The sequence below is a fragment of the Loxodonta africana genome, chromosome 7, assembly GCF_030014295.1.
Source record: "Loxodonta africana isolate mLoxAfr1 chromosome 7, mLoxAfr1.hap2, whole genome shotgun sequence".
Classification (NCBI taxonomy): domain Eukaryota; kingdom Metazoa; phylum Chordata; class Mammalia; order Proboscidea; family Elephantidae; genus Loxodonta; species Loxodonta africana.
In genome coordinates, this window is record NC_087348.1 from 14,133,318 (window position 1) to 14,146,028 (window position 12,711).

Consider the following 12,711-nt stretch of genomic DNA (forward strand, 5'->3'; position numbering starts at 1 on the left):
TGTGTTAGTACTTCATTCCTTTTTATGGCTGAATAATATTCCAGGGTACGTTTGTTTTTGGTTTATTGTTGTAAATCCATTGTATGTTTTAACAACCAAATCCTTTTATAAATAAAACCTTCCATGGAAAAGAGGTGTCTTAAGCAGTTTGGATACCTATTCTCTGATGGAAAAGAATTTGTTGATCCCTTGGAGCACCTCCATCCCTTGGGCCATCATTTGCAAACCACTGATGCAGTCCAACCCTCCAAGATTAGAGGGAGGATTGAGGTCCTAAGGTGGGGTGGGTGGGAAGGTGGACAACTTCTCTTCCCAAGATCAGATGCTGGCAGAGCTGGGCTTTGTTGTTGTTGTTAGCTGTAGTCTCATGAGTCCCCTGACTCACAGGGGACCCCATGCCCAACAGAACGAAATGCTGCCTGGTCCTGCGCCATTCCCATGATCAGTTGTAGATCGGACCCTTTTGATTCATAGGGTATTTATTGTCTGATTTTTGGAAGTAGATTGCCAGGCCTTTCTTCCTAGTCTGTCTTAATCTGAAAGTTCTGCTGAAACCTGTTCAGCATCATAGCAACTATGCAAGCCTTCACTGAGGGATGGGTGGTGGCTGCTCACGAGGTGCATTGCCTGGGAATGGAACACAGGTCACCTGCATGGAAGGTGAGAATTCTACCACTGACTAGGAGACAAGTTTTTCTGACTCAAAAATTACTGTTCTCTAACTATTGGGCACTGGCTGTACTGCTGGGATTTAGTCTTTCCTACCCTCTCTCCCCTCTTCCTCTCCCTTAGGTCCTTGTCAAGTGTTTGCTTCCTAATTTCTTGTACTGGGTAGCTTATTCCTCCTTTGTCAATTCCTTCCCAGAAGAAAAAGTCCCAGGTATTCCTCAGTGCCTGCCTCTCCCAGTGAGCCAGAGTAGGTGGGGTTCAGGGTGAGTGAAGAATTCGAAGGGAGGTGAGGCTGTGGGGAGAGATGGGGCGGATCCCCGGGGAGCAATAAATACCTGGCCAAAGAGCTTGGACTTTAATCTGAAAGTAACTGGGATCCATAAATTGTTTCTGGAATGGGAGAAAGTTAAGGTCCTTTTGATAAATGACACGTGGACATGTCAAGAGTTTCTCTGGGAAGATGCCTTTCTCAGAGAGAGAAGTCCTGAGAAGGACCTTCTCCTATAATCCAAAAGCCAAACCAAACCCACTGCTGTCGAGTTGATTCCAACTAATAGTGACCCTATAGGACAGAGTAGAACTGCCCCATAGAGGTTCCAAGGAGTGCCTGGTGGATTTGAACTGCCAACCTCTTGGTTAGCAGCTGTAGCACTTAACCACTACGCCACCAGGGTTTCGTCTCCTATAATACTAATAAAAAAAGCTAACAGCCTCTACTTATGAGTAAATACCATATGCCTGGTGCATTCACTTATCAGTTCAATAAATGTTTATAAAGTGTCAACTATCTGCCCGGCATAGTTCCAGGTATTTGAGGTATATCGGTGAATAAAACAAACAAATCCCTCTTTGATGAAGCTTATATTCTAGTGTGAGGAGATAGACAGTAAGCATTATGTAAGAAGTAAATTGTAGCATTTGTGAGAAGATGTTTGTTGTTACCAAAAAGGCCTGTTGCTGTTAAGTGGATTCCGACTCATAGCGACCCTATAGGACAGAGTAGGACTGCCCCGTAGCATTTCCAAGGAGTGGCTGGTGGGTTCGAACTGCCGACCTTTTGGTTAGCAGCCAAGCTCTTCACCACTGAGCCACTGATGGCGTAGTGGTGAAGAGCTTGGCTGCTCTTAACCTAGGGTTTTCTAGGCTTTAATCTTTACAGGAGCAGATCTCCAGGTCCTTTCTCCCACACAGCTGCTGGGTGGGTTCGAACCAGAAACCTCTCGGTTAGCAGCTGAGTGCTAACCAGGGCTCCTCAGATGATGTTCAACACTATGGAAAAAATAGATTAGGGTAAGGAGCATTGGGATGCTGGGATAGTATGGGTGGATGCTTATGACTCTAGGTACGGTTGTTTGGGTGGTCTTCATTGAGAAGGTGATTACTTAGTGAAGACCTGAAGGAGGTGAGGGAGGGAGCCATGTGGATACATGAGGGAAGGGCTTTCCAGGCAGAAGGAACAGCCAGGGCAAAGGTCTGAATGTGGAAACAAGGAGGTCAGTGTGGCTCAAGAGTGGGGTGGGCAAGAGGACAGGCAGTGGGGGCTGGAGTCAGAGGGTACCTGAGGGCGCATGTCTGCAGACGAGGATGTTGACTTCATTCTGAGTAAAATGGGGATCAATGGAAGGTTCTGGGCAGAGAAGTGAGAGGGTCATACATTTTAAGAGGATCACGCTAGTTGCTGTGCTAACAACATCTGCAAGGAGAGGAGCATAGAAGCAGGGAGAGCAGCTGGAGGTGTTTCAGTGACTGAGCCGAGAGATGATGGTGGCTTGGGCCAGTGTGCACCTGACAAGCTGGTGAAAAATGATTGGGTTCTGGATGTGTTTTGAAGGTAGAACCAACAGGATTCCCTGATGAATTGGCTGTGAATTGTGAGAGAAAGGGAGGGGCAATGGCTACTCCAAGGTTTTGCCCTGAGCAATTGGAAGGATGGAGTTGCCATCAGTTGAAATAAGGAAAACTGATTAGAGAGAGTTTCTTGGTGTCATTAGTTGCTGTTGAGTCGATTCTGACTCACGGTGACCCTATGTATGCAGAGTAGAACTGCTCCATAGGGTTTTCAAGGCTGTGACCTTTCTGAAGCAGATCTCCAGGACTGTCTTCTGTGGTGCCTCTGGGTAGGTTCGAACCACCAACCTTTTGGCTAGTAGTTGAGTGCTTAACTGTTTGTACCACACAGGGACTCCAGAGAGGGCCTGGGAAGTAAAATCCAATGTTGAGTAGACAACTGGATTACAGGGCTGGAGTTTGGGAGAGAAGATTTGGCTGGAGGTATGCATTCCAGAGTCGTTGTCATAGAAAAGGTGTTCAAAGCTTAAGACTGGTCAGGATGCCAAGGGAGTAAGTGTAGAGAGAAGACAGACTAAGACCAAGGATTGAGCCTCAGAGGTTGGGAAGAAGGGAAAGAGCCAGCACAAGAGACAGAGAAGACAGCAACTGGTGAGTGTGGAGGAAAACCAGTGTGGGAGGAGCCTGGAAGCCAAGAGAAGGAAGTCTACCAAGGAGGAGCTATGACTGAGGACTGTGAGCAGAGCAGTTTTCTTTTTCTTTCTTTTTGTTTGAGAGGTGAGGCTGAAAGTCTGATTAGAGTGAGCTCAAAAGAGAATATGAGGGGAGAATTGGAGATAGTGAGTGCAGACAATTATTTTCAAGATTTTTCTGCAAAGAGGACCAGAGACGTAGGGTGGTAGTTGGCAGAGAATGTAGGACTGAGAGAAGTTTTTGTTTTTTGTTAAAATGGAAGGAATTACTACATGTTTAATGCTGATGGAAAAGGTTTGATATAGGTGGAAAATTGATGACTTAAAAGACAAGTGGATTGAGGGGGAAGGGAAGAAGACTTGGAGCCATAGCCATGAGTAGGCAGGAGAGGATGGGTTGTGGTGCGCAGGTGGAGGGAGGGATTGAATTTACATGGACACAGACAGGCAGCTCACCTACAGGTGCGCTGTCCAACCCTGTGGCCACGAACCCAGTGCAGCTGTTGTGTGTTCAAATCTCACTTACCCCTAAGAACCTAGTTCAATTTGAGGTGTACACTAAGTGTAAAATACACACTGGACTTCAAAGACTTTGTACCCCAAATGCAGAATAGCCAGTTAGTAATTTTTACATTGGTTACTTGTGGAAGTGATGATATTTTGGATATATCGGGCTTATGTTGTTGTTGTTAGGTGTTGTCGAGTCGGCTCCGACCCATAGCGACCCTATGCACAACAGAACGAAACACTGCCCGGTCCTGTGCCATCCTTACAGTCGTTGTTATGCTTGAGCTCATTGTTGCAGCCGCTGTGTCAATCCACCTCGTTGAGGGTCTTCCTCTTTTCTGCTGACCCTGTACTCTGCCAAGCATGATGTCCTTCTCCAGGGACTGATCCCTCCTGACAATACGTCCAAAGTATGTAAGATGCAGTCTCGCCATCCTTGCCTCTAAGGAGCATTCTGGCCGTACTTCTTCCAAGACAGATTTGTTCGTTCTTCTGGCAGTCCATGGTATATTCAATATTCTTCACCAACACCACAATTCAAAGGTGTCAACTCTTCTTTGGTCTTCCTTATTCATTGTCCAGCTTTCACATGCATATGAGGCAATTGAAAATACCATGGCTTGGGTCAGGTGCACCTTAGTCTTCAAGGTGACCTCTTTGCTCTTCAACACTTTGAAGAGGTCCTTTGCAGCAGATTTACCCAATGTAATGCGTCTTTTGATTTCTTGACTGCTTCTTCCATGGGTGTTGATTGTGGATCCAAGTAAAACGAAATCCTTGACAACTTCAATCTTTTCTCTGCTTATCATGATGTTGCTCATTTGTCCAGTTGTGAGGATTTTTGTTTTCTTTATGTTCAGGTGCAGTCCATACTGAAGGCTGTGGTCTTTGATCTTCATTAGTAAGTGCTTCAAGTCCTCTTCACTTTCAGCAAGCAAGGTTGTGTCATCTGCATAATGCAGGTTGTTAACAAGTCTTCCTTCAATCCTGATGCCCCATTCTTCTTCATATAGTCCAACTTCTAGGATTATTTGTTCAGCATACAGATTAAATAGATATGGTGAAAGAATACAACCCTGACGCACAACTTTCCTGACTTTAAACCAGTCAGTATCCCCTTGTTCTGTCCGAACAACTGCCTCTTGGTCTATGTAAAGGTTCCTGATGAGCACAATTAAGTGTTCTGGAATTCCCATTCTTCACAGTGTTATCCTTTGTTTGTTATGATCCACACAGTCGAATGCCTTTGCATAGTCAATAAAACACAGGTAAACATCCTTCTGGTATTCTCTGCTCTCAGCCAGGATCCATCTGACATCAGCAATAATATCCCCAGTTCCACGTCCTCTTCTGAAACCGGCCTGGATTTCTGGCAGTTCCCTGTCGATATACTGCTGCGGCTGTGAATGATCTTCAGCAAAATTTTGCTTGTGTGTGATATTAATGATATTGTTCTATAATTTCCACATTCGGTTGGATCACTTTTCTTGGGAATAGGCATAAATATGGATCTCTTCCAGTCAGTTGGCCAGGAAGCTGTCTTCCATATTTCTTGGCATAGATGAGTGAGCACTTCCAGCACTGCATCTGTTTGTTGAAACATCTCAATTGATATTCCATCAATTCCTGGAGACTTGTTTTTCGCCAGTGCCTTCAGAGCAGCTTGGACTTCTTCCTTCAGTACCATCGGTTCCTGATCATATGCCACCTCTTGAAATGGTTGAACATTGACTAATTCTTTTTGGTATAATGACTCTGTCTGTTCCTTCCATCTTCTTTTGATGCTTCCTGCATCGTTTAATATTTTCCCCATGGAATCCTTCACTATTGCAACTCGAGGCTTGAATTTTTCTTCAGTTCTTTCAGCTTGAGAGAAGCCGAGCGTGTTCTTCCCTTTTGGTTTTCCATCTCCAGCTCTTTGCACATGTCATTATAATACTTTACTTTGTCTTCTTGAGAGGCCCTTTGAAATCTTCTGTTCAGTTCTTTTACTTCAGGAATTCTTCCTTTTGCTTTAGCTGCTCGATGATGAACAGCAAGTTTCAGAGTCTCCTCTGACATCCATCTTGGTCTTTTCTTTCTTTCCTGTCTTTTCAGTGACCTCTTGCTTTCTTCATGGATGATGTTCTTCCACAACTCATCTGGTCTTTTGTCACTAGTGTTCAGTGCGTCAAATCTATTCTTGAGATGGTCTCTAAATTCAGGTGGGTTATACTCAAGGTCATATTTTGGCTCTCGTGGACTGGCTCTGATTTTCTTCAGTTTCAGCTTGAACTTGCATATGAGCAATTGATGGTCTGATTTGCAGTCAGCCCCTGGCCTTGTTCTGACTGATGATATTGAGCTTTTCCATCATCTCTTTCCACAGATGTAGTCAGTTTGGTTTCTTTGTGTTCCATCTGGCGAGGTCCATGTGTACAGTCGCCATTTATGTTGGTGAAAGAAGGTATTTGCAATGAAGAAGTTGTTGGTCTTGCAAAATTCTATCATTCGATCTCCGGCATTGTTTCTATCACCAAGGCCATATTTCTCAACTACCAATCCTTGCTTGTTTCCAACTTTCACATACCAATCGCCAGTAATAATCAATGCATCTTGATTGCATGTTCTATCAATTTCAGACTGCAGCAGCTGATAAAAATCTTCTATTTCTTCATCTTTGGCCCTAGTGGTTGATGTGTAAATTTGAATAATAGCCATATTAACTGGTCTTCCTTTTAGGCGTATGGATATTATCCTGTCACTGACAGCGTTGTACTTCAGGATAGATCTTGAAATGTTCTTTTTGACGATGAATGCGGCACCATTCCTCTTCGAGTTGTCATTCCCAGCATGGTAGACTATATGATTGTCTGATTCAAAATGGCCAATACCAGTCCATTTCAGCTCACTAATGCCTAGGGTATCGATGTTTATGCATTCCATTTCGTTTTTGATGATTTCCAACTTTCCTAGATTCGTACTTCATACATTCTAGGTTCCGATTATTAATGGATGTTTGCAGCTGTTTCTTCTCATTTTGAGTCGTGCCACATCAGCAAATGAAGGTGCTGAAAGCTTTACTCCATCCATGTCATTAAGGTTGACTCTACTTTGAGGAGGCAGCTCTTCCCCAGTCATCTTTTGAGTGCCTTCCAACCTGGGGGCTCATCTTCCAGCACTATGTCAGACAATGTTCTGCTGCTATTCATAAGGTTTTCACTGGCTAATGCTTTTCAGAAGTAGACTGCCAGGACCTTCTTCCTAGTCTGTCTTAGTCTGGAAGCTCAGGTGAAACCTGTTCTCCTTGGTGACCCTGCTGGTATCTGAATACCGGTGGCATATCTTCCAGCATCACAGAAACACACAAGCCCCCACAGTACGACAAACTGACAGACATGTGGGGTGAATAATATAAAATATATTATTAAAATACAATCCTTTTATTTCCTTTTTTTTTATTATTACTTTTTTTAATGTGGTGACTAGAAAATTTAAAATCACACATGAGGCTCACAGTATATTTCCACTGGACAGCGCTGGTCTGTAGCATGAGTTGTCTGCGGGCCAAATCCTGCCTGCTGTCTATTTTTGTGAATAAAGTTTTATTGGAACACAGCTACGCTTATTTGTCTATATATTTTCTAGTTTGCTTTCACACTCCAGGACAGGGTTGAGTAGTTTCGACAGAGACCATATGGCCTGCAAAGCCTTAAATATTTACTATCTGGCCCTTTACCTAAAAAGTTTTCTGACCCCTGGTCTGTAGTAATAGGCAGGAAGACAGAGAATGTGGATACAGGTACAGGGTTGGTGGGTACATAATGCATTGTATGTATAATTGCATTTAATTCTCCCAGCAACTCTAGAGGGTAGGTACTATTTTACAAGCAGAAACTAAGACTAAGAAAAGCCATATGCCTTAAAGAAACATAGCAGTAAAGCTGCTGGGCAAGGACTTTAAAACTTATTCTGATTCTGATAGCACCAGCTTTTGCTTATAGGGCTTGATAAAGAAGCTTAATTGTCAGACCCTCTCCTACGTTTCTAAACACAGCTAAGTCCAAACCGGGAAGAGTTTGTTCAGGAGGGGTACTCACCAGACCCCAGGTGTAATAGTGAGAATTATAGTCAGGGTCAGAGTAATGAGATGTGGCAGCAATACTGATATCGGTGATGAAGAGCAGGATTCCAACTGCAGAGGAGATTGCGCTGACGATGTTCATGCCCACGCTGCCATTCAGCTGAAGAAGATACAGAGGGTCAAGGTGGGAAAGGAGAACAACTGTAGCTGAGATGAACAGAGACTTAACAAGTGTTTCTTAATATGCATCCCTGGGACGCTAGTTCTGCAGCAAATAAAGGGGTATCCTGTGCAAAAAGGTTTTGGGATAAATTAACTTTGAAAAAAGGTGGGTTGAACAAAGTTAAACAGGTCTTTGCTGCAGGACTTCTTAGTGCCATTAATGAGGGTTGTGGATCTTCAAGAGAGAGGACTAGTAAATAGAGATTTTTCCAAGTTTACCCAACCATCTTCTCAGAGCATCTTGTGGGACAAGTATTGCCAAGAATCATCTCTGGGAAATCCTAGACCCATTAATCTCTCAGGAGGCGGGCAGGAGGCTTGTCCTGAGTGTCTCAGGATATGACAGGCTCAGGCATGCCAGGATTCTGGGCCATGTGCAGAATTTGGAACTTGGGAATTTTTCGAATGGCTCTCACCTATTTCCCCTGAGGCCCCTTACCCTAGCTAACCTGCTTTTCAGAGAAGCAAAGTTACCTTACAGTCCATTGCTAGGGGAGAACAGAGCTTTGTCCAGATTGATTTTCTGAGCTTGGTTGGCTGGATTCTTTAGGGCAGCAGGTGACTGAGGCCTCCCTGGCTTCCCTGGAGAAATATCTAGCGGATTGTTCTGGGTGCGGCAGGCACTCTTGGTGCCCCTGCTCTGCTGGAAGGGAGCCTGGGCCCTTGGGAGCATTGACTCTGCCTTCTCCTGTAAGGACTATGGCATTGTGTTGCCCCTCCCCTCCCCCTGAATCCTCTGGGCTCTTTTCTGCTCGTGACTCCCGCCAGGCTCCTGTGGCTCCTTGTGTATGAGCGTGTGTGTGTTAGTGCACCATGTCTGGGTATAAGTAGGTGTGAGGATGAGGGAGGGATTGTGTGTTAACCTTTCCCCCTTGTGACTTTATCCTATAGGTCCACATCTGGGAGAGCCAGTGTTAGGATATGACTTACCAGGCAGGAAGATTCTGGCTGTTTTTCTGCAGAAACTGAGAGGGATCCTGAAATGATGAACTGGTACAGAAGAGAGAGGTTTAGAGAGAGGCCAGGGGTTAGGGTCCCCTTCCTCAGGCTTCCCTGATTCTGATCACACGTGTGTGTTTGCACACACACTAAGTATCTCTGCTGGGGCCCTGGGTTCACTGTGGGGAATCAGGATGAATGAGCTGTTTTGCGCTCGCTGTATGGCAGGGCAGCAAAGTAAGATAAACATAAATTTCAGGATCCAGAGAGTCTGGTTTTAAATTCTGTATTGAAACTCACATGCTATTTGGTTAAGTCACTAATTAAGTCTCCATTTCCTCTCCTGAAAAATAGGAATAATTACACCTCTTCCCAAGTGTCATTGTTATGAGGTGATTTATGTCTTGCATCTGGCATAGCTGGTATGTCTTGCACATAGTAGATCCTGCTCATAGTAGATGCTCCATAAATGTGAGCTTATTTCCTTGTCTTTCATTTTCATGCATGCACACACTGTTGCTTTCCCACCTTTATCTCAGGATTTAGTCAGGTATAGGGCTCTGGAGGGAAGCGGGAGGCCACTACCAGAGTCTTGTCCATTGTTTTTAAGTGTAAGCCCAACACCAGTCCTTGTTTGTCTACACACCTGGATGAGCACCTTTTAGATCCTCAGATTAGTGTTGTGCCTCTATGATGCCGAACATCAAGTGTGAAGATGAGGATATAGATCATGTGCTTTTAACTTTGACATTGGTATCCTGCGGGCATTGTGGCTGACGGGATTACCTGCTGTTGTTTGCCAGATGTGGTAGGTACAGTGGTCTGAGAAGGAATCAGCTATGATTTAGTAAAAACTACCATTACCAAGCACCATGTTTTTGTTAAGGAGCCCTGGTACAATCCTTAAGTATTTGGTTACTGTTATGGATTGAATTGTTTTCCCCAAAAATGTGTGTCAACTTGGCCAGGCCATGATTCCCAGTATTGTGTGGTTGTCCTCCATTTTGTGATCTGATGTATTTATTCTATGTGTTGTAAATCCTAACCTCTATGATGTTAATGAGGTAGGATTAGAGGCAGTTATGCTAATGAGGCAGGACGCAATTTACAGGATTAGGTTATGTCTTGAGTCAATCTCTTTTGAGATATCAAAGAGAGAAGCGAGCAGAGAGGGGAGAAAGCAGAGCTGAGAGCAGAGCATGTCCTTTGGACCCAGGGTCCCTGTGCTGACAAGCTCCTAGACCAGGGGAAAATTGATGACAAGGACCTTCCCCCAGAGCTGACAGAGACAGAAAGACTTCCCCTAGAGCTGGTGCCCTGAATTTGTCCTTTTAGTCTCCTAAACTGTGAGAGAATAAACTTCCGTTTGTTAAAGCCATCCACCTGTGGTGTATGTGTTATAGCAGCGCTTGATAACTAATCAGCTGCTGACTGAAAGATTGGTGGTTCAAAGCCACCCAACTGCTCTATGGGAGAAAGACTTGGCAATCTGTTTCCATGAAGACTACAGCCCAGAAAACCCTGTGGAGCAGCTCTACTTTGTCACACAGGGTTGCTGTGAGTTGGAAATTAGGTGCCATAGAGTCAATTTTCAATGCCTAACCACTCCTTAGGACCTCTGGTGGTGCAGTGGTTGAGAGCTAAAGCTGCTAACCAAAAGGTTGGCAGTTTGAATCCACCAGCTGCTCCTTGGAAACTCTATGGGAGCGGTTCTATTCTGTCCTATAGGGTTGCTATGAGTTGGAATTGACTCAACAGCAATGGCTTTTTTTTTTAGCCACCCCTTGCTTTTACAAAGCCTTGCCTTACTTAACCACATAATGGCCCATCAAACCCTGTTATTATTTACAATTTATAGATGGCAGACTGAGGCTTAGAGCTTTAAAATAACTCTTCTAAGACCACCCAGCAAGTATGTAGCAGAGCTGAGACTCAAATCCAGGCAGTTGGACTCCAGACCCTGTGTTCTTAACCCCCAGCCTATGCTCCCTCCCACTCAGGGCAGATGAACGTGCCACACAGTAGAAATAATTATTCATAATGGAAAATTACTCTGCTTCTGCCTTCTCAGGGGGATGCCATAACTTCCTATCAGGGGAAAAATACATCTGTTTCATGCTCCCCGTGTTTCATTCTCTAAATCTGCTTCATTTAGAGAGGCTCACGGGGGAAGGAAGGGAGGAAAGAGTTGGAATTTTGATGTCCTTCTGAGTTGCCCAGGGAGATGGGCCTTTGTTTTGGAAGAGGGGATTAGTGATCTTTGGAAACTACAAAGATAGTCAGTCCTGGAGTCTAGAAGGCCACCAAGAACAAAACTGCCTTGCAGAAAAAAGGGCGGTGGGTCTTGAGGGCTGAAGGGAGCTGAGAGGCCTTGGCAGACAGAGAGGGGGCCAGTGAGGCATCCCAGGTGCTGGGCAGCCACCGGAAGCTTAAGAACAGGAGCCTAACACTCTATAGCAAGTCCTTCCTGTGGCTGTTATGTTTTCCCTCTCCATTGCCCCAGACTCCGTTAAAGTCGCACATACAGACACAGGAGCCTTGTGAGTGGCTTGAGGAAGGGTGCTGAGGAAAATGGGCTTAGTTCAAAGTCTGGGCATCTGCAGAGCAGAGACAAGACCACAGCTTCAGTTGATGAGACATGGATGGGAACGAGAGAAAGAACAGGTACTCAGAGAAAGATGCTCCCAAGAACATAACCTGTTGCCATCGAGCCAATTCTGACTCGTGGCAACCCCATGTGATGATACAGAGTAGAACTGCTCCATTGGATTTTCTTGGCTGCAATCTGCATGGAAGTAGATTGCCAGGCCTTTCTTCTGTGGTACTGCTGGTGGCTTTGAACCACCAACCTTTGGGTTACTAGTCGAGCACAAACCATTTGTACCACCTAGGGACCTACCAAGAATGCGATCACTGCCATCTTGTAGGTGTTGTGTGGGAATGGGGATGGGGGATAACTCTAGGCTATTTTATTTAAATCTCATGGGAGGGTGATTCTGGCTGACATATAGTTTAAAATGGAGTCTTGCTATTTGTGATGGGAGTTGCATTTGAGTCACAGGCAGTTGTGTGAGTCAAGGGAGAAGCTATGGATCAGAAGAAGGAAGTAGGTTGGGGGGGACGAGAAGGACGGAATGTGGGGGTGGAAGAAGACGCCAAAGAGAATGAGAGAGAATCATAAAGGCGAGAAGAGGAGGCACTGTGACTCTTTTATGGCGTCACAGACCACCTTGAAAAGCTGATGAAAGTTATGGAGCTTTCCAGAAAAAAAAAAATGCACATCTAAACATAGCAAATATTTTGCCAAAGTGGAGCCTCTGCAACCCATCTGTGAGCTGTAGGTTAAGAGTCTTTGCTGCCCATGCGCGTGCGCACGCGCGCACACACACACACACACACACACACACTCTCTTGCTGCTCTGTGGCTGGGTCACCACTATTGACCATTGGTGAACATATTTTTCTCCTTGGAGGCCCAGGTTGAACAGTGAAAAAACCAGTTGCCGTAGAGTTGATTCCAACTCATAGAGACCCCATGTGTATCAGAGTAGAACTGTGCTTCATAGGGTTTTTAATGGCTGAATTTTTGGAAGTAGATTGCCAGGGCTTTCTTCTGAGGTGCCTCTGGGTGGACTCAAACCTCCAAACTTTCAGTTAGCAGCCAAGAACATTAGCCATTTGCACTACCCAGGGACTCCAGGTTGAATAATTCTTGAGGGTTGTTCCCAGGCCATTTTTTTTTACCTGTGGGTGTTTTTGTATGAATTAGAAAAAGCTGACCCCTCCCCAACCCAGTAACTAGATAAAGGTGCTCTGACTTCTGGGTGGATG

The 12,711-nt window shown here is 44.9% G+C and overlaps 1 protein-coding gene across 1 annotated transcript in view; it reads right to left on the reverse strand.

Moving 5' to 3' along the window:
- Positions 1 to 12,711, reverse strand: part of LOC100659471 (membrane-spanning 4-domains subfamily A member 8-like) — a 35,515-nt gene that overhangs the window by 4,214 nt on the left and 18,590 nt on the right. The window contains exons 4-5 of the mRNA XM_010599200.3: positions 8,872 to 8,931; positions 7,736 to 7,879 (exon numbers count right to left, since the gene is read on the reverse strand). Of these exons, the coding sequence (XP_010597502.2) occupies positions 7,736 to 7,879; positions 8,872 to 8,931 (204 nt within the window). The remainder of the gene's footprint in view (positions 1 to 7,735; positions 7,880 to 8,871; positions 8,932 to 12,711) is intronic.